General features: G+C 46.3%; 1 protein-coding gene across 1 annotated transcript; it reads left to right on the forward strand.

Moving 5' to 3' along the window:
- Window positions 1-711: 711 nt before the first annotated feature.
- Window positions 712-1,647, forward strand: LOC109569232 (olfactory receptor 4D11-like). Its single transcript, XM_070767504.1, has one exon. It carries the CDS (start codon window positions 712-714, stop codon window positions 1,645-1,647), a length of 936 nt encoding a protein of 311 aa, XP_070623605.1.
- Window positions 1,648-7,613: the final 5,966 nt, after the last annotated feature.

Genomic DNA, 7,613 nt, shown 5'->3' on the forward strand with positions numbered 1-7,613 from the left:
ACTTTTTAAGAAGTCACAATATTTGGGTCTCATTTGCATCAGGAAACGTGAGGCATTTTTGTTTGCTAGGTGTGCTAATGGCATAGCAGATAGATCATTATACGTTAGCATGTTAAGTAGTAATGGGTAAATTTATGTACAATGTGGGATTTTCTTTAAAATAATTAATCAAATAATTGGGTGGGGGGAAGTGTGGTTTGAAAAAGAGAGGAGTGCTTCTATAGAAATCAGTCCAAAGAGAACCATTCTAAAGATAGCAGTTTTTAAGCCATTTACATAAGGCATCATCTGAGGGAAAAAATGGAACTCTTGAGAACTAAGTCATATCAAACAGGCACTCATGGAAACTCAGCGGTATCAGACACTACCACTCACCAAGCCGACTCCAACTTCATATTCCTCATGCTACAATGGTCACTTTATCTTGAATACTTAGAACTTATATATGCAGAGCATCACTGTATTCATTTTCTAAAACATGTATAATCTACAAAGGAAATAATAACTAAATGCATGCTTGTGTCATGAGGTATCACTTTGCTCATGTTAGCCATAACCCCAGAACAGATATCCACTGGGCAAAACATCTCACTAGTTTTTAGACCTAATACCTGACTCTCTAAACCTGACTCTGTTAAGGTAGGGCGGACACTCTCTGAAATAACACTTTTCATTTTTCCCCAGGAACACAGGAAGAGGACACATGATTCAATGGAGTTGGGAAATGGTAGCAGAGTAAATGAATTTGTGTTTCTGGGGCTTACTCAGTCCCAAGACCTGAGCTTGGTCTTATTTCTCTTTTTGTGCTTTGTGTACATGACCACTCTGCTGGGCAACCTCCTCATCATGGTCACTGTGAGCTGCGAGTCTCGCCTCCAGACCCCCATGTACTTCCTGCTCCGCAACCTCTCCGTCTTGGACATCTGCTTCTCCTCCATCACCGCCCCCAAGGTCCTGGTGGACCTTCTTTCAGAGAGAAAGACCATCTCCTTCCATGGCTGCCTCACGCAGATGTTTTTCTTCCACCTCCTCGGGGGTGCAGACATCTTCTCTCTCTCGGTCATGGCCTTTGACCGCTACGTGGCCATCACTAAGCCCTTGCACTACGTGACCGTCATGAGTCAGGGGCGGTGCACTGCCCTCATCGTGGCCTCCTGGGCGGGGGGCTTCGTCCACTCCATCGTGCAGATCTCCCTGTTACTCCCCCTCCCCTTCTGTGGACCGAACGTCCTGGACACTTTCTACTGCGACGTCCCCCAGGTCCTCACACTTGCCTGCACGGACACTGCTGTCCTTGAGCTCCTGATGATTTCTAACAATGGCCTGGTCACCACCCTGTGGTTCGTCTTCCTCCTTGTATCCTACATGGTCATATTATTACTAATAAGGTCCCACTCTGGGGAGGGCAGGGGGAAAGCCATCTCCACCTGCACCGCCCACATCACGGTGGTCACCCTGCACTTCGTGCCCTGCATCTACGTCTACGCCCGGCCCTTCTCTGCCCTCCCCACTGATAAGGCCGTCTCTGTGACCTTCACTGTCATCTCCCCTCTGCTGAACCCCCTGATCTACACCCTGAGGAACCAGGAGATGAAGGCAGCCATGTGGAGACTGAGGGGAAGACTCAGGCCTTCTGTAATGAAATAGAGTAAGACTTTCCAACTTATTCATCAGCAAGGATCCCTTTCATTATTTTTCCCATAGAGTCATATTTATATAGTCAAATACATTGTCAATAAACCAACTGCATGTACTAGGTAACACTTTATTTTGCAATTTAAATTAAGAGATTATTGGTAAGCCAAGCCTCTGGTGAGCACAGAGTATCAGGGTTACAGGATGATGTATTTTCACTCAAAGACCAAAGTCACAATGTGTGGACCACGAAAGCTATATGGCAGATGAAGAGACTAACTGAATCTAGTCAGTCTCTTTTCTTTCAAAAGGCAAGTAAATAGAAGAATAAAGATAGAGTGATTTGCTCAAGCTCTTGTCTAGAGTCAATTCCAGAGAGAAGCCTTCAGATACTCAGTCATTGCCGTCACCATACCAACGCAATTCACTTCATTACTGGGCCTGTCCGTGCCAAACTGCAATGCTCTACGAGAAAGTTCACGGATCGTGCCCCTGAAGTACACGTACATGAATACATATGGCCTATCACAGATTAAGGAATTTGTTCTGCTGAGCGTAACTCCATACGGGCTCCCAACCTAGTGAGCACCTCAAAGGTGCCTAATGGTTGTACCCCTGGATTCCTATCAGAATGAAGAAGCTTGGGAAGCTTTCCCATGATGGCCTCAAGGCATTTACCTTATGCAGAACTAAAGACAGATTCAAATTCTTGTAAGGTTAGACAAAGGCAGGGAGAACCTCAGGGATCCTACACAAAGAGTAACCCATTCTCCTTATTCAAGAGCTAGTTTTCAGTTGCAAACCTTTCTAGGCCCAAACTCAGGTAGGATTTACATTCTTCCCACTGGAAAGAGAGAGAAAGACAGATAAAAGTCTAACCAGACTGTCCGCTTCTCATCTGTTAGTGTTTATGAACAGGCAGCATAGGCTAGCGTTTTTGTCTGCAAATACAGTCAACGTAAAAAGTAAAGCGTGGCAGCTGAGAGCTCTAACTTCAGAGTTATACAAACCCGGCTCTAAATCCTACCTCTGCCACCCTTGAGTCGGTCTAACTTTTTTCTTTTTTTAGGTATTTATTTTGGCTGCGCTGGTCCTCACTGCTGTGAGCGGGCTTTCTCGAGCTGCGGTGAGAAGGGGCTCCCCTCCGGAGACGCGGAGTGTGGGCTTCTCTTTGCAGGGGCTTCTCCTTTCATGGAGCCCCAGGGTAGTGGGCTTCATCGTGGCTCACAGGCTTGGTTAGTCGCTCCTCAGAATGTAGGGTCTTCCCAGATCAGCGATCAAGCCGCATGTCCTCTGTTTTGACAGGCAGAGTCTTAACCACTGGGCCATCAGGGAAGTCCCTTGAGTTACTTTAACGCTTCACAGGCCACCGTTCGCCCATCCAAATGTACTTATACGATCTCCTGGAGTTGCTGCGAGGGTTAGCAGGCAATGGTGTATGTGGAACACAGTCCCTGGCAGATAGTACATGCTCAGTTACAGGCAAACAGGTCCATTTTATTTATTTATTTTATATTAGTGTTCATGCTTCTCTCTTTTCCAAAATGAAAATAACTGTATTTTAAAATTACACTTATAATGTATTTCTTACCTAAAATGCAGAAAGCTTAGAAAGCATAAAGCAGATAGTTAAAAATCTCCTACAGCTAACTGCTTTGCTCATCTGCGGTAAAAACCACAAATGAGTCCATTTTAATATGACCCTTTTTGCTCTTCCTAACACACATTCTGTCCCCCATCAGGCTGTTATACTCTTCTCCTATATATGGCCCATATTCATTATTATTAGAAAAAACAATAGTGTGGAAAAGATGGGAGTGTACATTGAATTCAAAGCGGCTATCATCTTAAATGCTGGGCTGGAAGAAGCACAAGCTGGAATCAAGATTGCCAGGAGAAATATCAATAACCTCAGATATGCAGATGACACCACGCTTATGGCAGAAAGTGAAGAGGAACTCAAAAGCCTCTTGATGAAGGTGAAAGTGGAGAGTAAAAAAGTTGGCTTAAAGCTCAACATTCAGAAAACAAAGATCATGGCATCTGGTCCCATCACTTCATGGGAAATAGATGGGGAAACAGTGGAAACAGTGTCAGACTTTATTTTGAGGGGCTCCAAAGTCACTTCAGGTGGTTACTGCAGCCATGAAATTAAAAGACACTTACTCCTTGGAAGGAAAGTTATGACCAACCTAGATAGCGTATTCAAAAGCAGAGACATTACTTTGCCAACAAAGGTCCGTCTAGTCACGGCTATGGTTTTTCCAGTGGCCATGTATGGATATGAGAGTTGGACTGTGAAGAAGGCTGAGCACCAAAGAATTGATGCTTTTGAACTGTGGTGTTGGAGAAGACTCTTGAGAGTCCCTTGGACTACAAGGAGATCCAACCAGTCCATTTTGAAGGAGATCAGCCCTGGGATTTCTTTGGAAGGACTGATGCTAAAGCTGAAACTCCAGTACTTTGGCCACCTCATGCGAAGAGTTGTCTCATTGGAAAAGACTCTGATGCTGGGAGGGATTGGGGGCAGGAGGAGAAGAGGACAACAGAGGATGAGATGGCTGGATGGCATCACTGACTCGATGGACGTGAGTCTGAGTGAACTCCGGGAGTTGGTGATGGACAGGGAGGCCTGGCGTGCTGCGATTCATGGGGTCACAAAGAGTCAGACACGACTGAGCAACTGAACTGAACTGACTGATCATCTTAAAATTTCTGGCTTTCTGAGACTTCCCTGGAAGTTAAGCCTCCCCAGTAGTTAAGTCTGCATGCTTGCAATGCAGGGGGCCTGGGGTCCCGGTCCTGGTCAGGGAACCACATTCCACTAAGAGTTTGCATGCCTGCAACTAAAAATAGTCTTGCATGCCACAATGAAGAGCAAAGATCCTGCCTCTGCAACTAAGGCCTGGGGCAGCCAAATAAATTAATAATTCTTAATTCTAGCTTTCTGTCACTTAAGCATGACAACAGGACTTCCTATTCACATAGCTTGGACCACCCTGAAGCTGCTGCAGTACAGCACAAGAAAGCTTCGTAGCAAAAGAAAACCATGGCTCAAAGAGAAACCATGGCCTTGAGAGCAGAGATAAGGAATCAGACCGAGAAGACAGACCCAAGCTGATTAAAGAGAGCCCCAAGGGAGTTAGTTAGCCAAAGGATGGTGCAGATTGAGGGGGCTTCCCAGGGGGCTCAGCGGTAAAGAATCCGCCTGCCAACTAGGAGACTCGGGTTCAGTCGCTGGGTGGGGAAAATCGTGGAGCAGAACATGGCAACCTGCTGCACTATCCTTACTTGGAACATTCCGTGGACAGAGAAGCCTGAGGGGCTGCGTCTGTGGGGCTGCCCGGTTGAGCACACACTGTGAATCTTAAAGACAGACTTCCTTCACACCCCTCACTGGATCTGGGCTGACCCCGTAAGGACCCATGAACTAACCAGCTCACTTGGTCATTTCCTGTCCCCTGATCAATCAGCTCTAACTTTTCACAGGACTAACCCAGCCTGCAAATGCTAAGAAGAATCCACACTTGTCACCACTCCTGTGGTCCTGCTAACACTGATCAGGTAGCTCTGGTCTCTAGACTCCTGAAGGTTTTCTTTATGAAACCGCCTATGAAAACTGCACACCACAAAGCACCTTATAGCCCATTTCGTGCAAATGCATCCTTCCCTTTCCTTCCTGTGACTCGCTCACACCAGAGCTTTATCACTGCGTCGGCACTGGATCTGTGGAGTGTGCATCACTGTATCGCAGAAGCATAGTCCCCAGGGAACAGGAACTCAGAACCCCAGCCACAGCATCGGGGACACCCGACACTCCCTCCAACTGTGTCTAAAAACACGGCATAGCCTGATTCAATGACCCCGGAGAAGGGGAAAGCAGCTGCATCTCATCATACCAAGATTTATTGTTTCTCTGGATGACATAAAAGTCACAAGCTGGGCTGCATTTTTCCCATTTAAATGAGTTGTTATTATTGCTTAAGCTCTATTGTTAAGAGCCATAGAAAATTTAACAGACTCTGATCATATACATGGGCTTCCCTCGTGGCTCAGCTGGTAAAGAATCCGGCTGCAATGCGGGAGATCTGGGTTCATGCCCTGGGTTGGGAAGATCCCCTGGAGAAGGGACAGGCTACCCACTCCAGTATTCTGGCCTGTAGAGTTCCATGGACTGTATAGTCCATGGGTTCAGAAAGAGTCAGACACGACTGAGCGACTTTCACGACCATAGGTCATATACATAGCTTTCAAACTACCCTTTCCTACCTCACACCCTTTAATCAGACATTGTAATGATAAACATCTCTGGGCATGAACCCGATGCCATAAAATAATTCTGAAGTAACTAAACAGATGAATATCAAGAACTATCACCATGCTACCTCCCGAGGATCCAAGTGAGCTATGGATCTCAGAGATGTAGATTAAGACAATCACATGGGGCAATGTGCATGTCACATTAAACAGAAATTGCAGGGAATTCCCTGGTGGTCCAGCGGCTAAGACTGTGCTCCCATTGCAGGGGACCCAGGCTCCATTCCTGGTCAGGGAGCTAGATCCCACTTGCCTCAACTAAGATTTTACATTCTTCTAGCTAAATATTCTGCATGCTGCAACTAAAGATCCCACATGCTATAACTAAAAAAAAATCCCGAATGCCACAACTAAAAAAGATCCCGCGGGCCACAGTGAAGATCAAAGGTGCTAAGTGCTGTGGCTAAGATCCGGTGCAGCCAAATAAATTCATTTTTAAGAAAAGAAACTGCATCTATAATCCACGCCATACGGTCTCTGAGAGCTACCCTGACTGTGGCCACAGAGCTTTGATTTTTCTATTGTTGCCTTTTTACTTAAGTTTCATTTCCCAGCTGGCGGCAAGCAAACCAATTTTGGTGAGGAAGAAAGTTGCGTGATCCACGGTGTGTTTTCACAGAACGTTTTCTTCCTGAGCCAAGGAGGGTAACACACGTCTCACGTGCTTCCTCTAGAGAAAAGGGTGTGACCTGGTGTTCACTAGTGTCTCTGCAGGTCCCTGTGAGACAGGTCGGAGTAGGGATGAGGGAGATGGAGACAGAGAAGGAGGAGGGCTTGGTGACCCTTTAATGACTCCCACAAGAACACCACTGAATTGGCCACTTGGCTTCTGCATTCATACCCAACAACACTCCCACTGTGAATTCCTCGATTAGGCTGTGGCTGGGCGACTAATAGAGGTGGCCGAGGCACTGCAAGGCAACACGGAAGAGACGAGATGATGTGACTTCCCGAGGTTGCCATTTCCCAGCTGAAGGAAAAACATAGCAAAATCACTCGCCTTGAGGTAGGCAATCCAGGAAACAGAATTTCCCCAGAACCAACTGCTAAGATGTGGTGGGAGCGTCATAAGAGGATCAACTTTTCCCTTGGAGACTGAGTCGTTTAACGCTGGCGGATGTGAACTTCCGAAACTGGAAGACTGCAGATTTTTCAGAAATGGCATAAATATGCAGAATATTCTTCTTGAAAGCAAACTTTTAATGAAGTCAAGAAAAGTGGTAGCTTTTCACTATTAGGAAAAAGGGAATTGGGGCTTGCAAAATAGAAGAAGGTCAGGTGGCTCCAAGGACATGAAGCATGTTTACTTGGTGAGATGTTGAGATTCGAATTGTTTTCAAGGTAGAGAGGGTGCTGATACCCCAGCTCCCCGGAGGCGACAGCCTTGGAAAAACTGCTCTCCAAGACAGCAGTTCCTGATTCCAAATATGCACTCTGGCCAGCTTTGCTTCTTGGCTGGGAATGGCATTTGGAAAGCTTTGAGTAAGGTGTTTTAACAGCTAGCTAATCTGTACTCTGGTGTGCTACTGAATATGAACAACGTTCCTAAAATTTGGAGGGATTCAATCAAGAGTAGGCACTTTTCAATCCAGGAAAAGAGACAGTTGTGACGGGGGCCCCTCTGAGATTCCACTCCATGCAGGGCCTGGGGCAGCACGCTC

This window comes from Bos indicus, chromosome 15, assembly GCF_029378745.1.
Source record: "Bos indicus isolate NIAB-ARS_2022 breed Sahiwal x Tharparkar chromosome 15, NIAB-ARS_B.indTharparkar_mat_pri_1.0, whole genome shotgun sequence".
Taxonomy (NCBI): Eukaryota; Metazoa; Chordata; class Mammalia; order Artiodactyla; family Bovidae; genus Bos; species Bos indicus.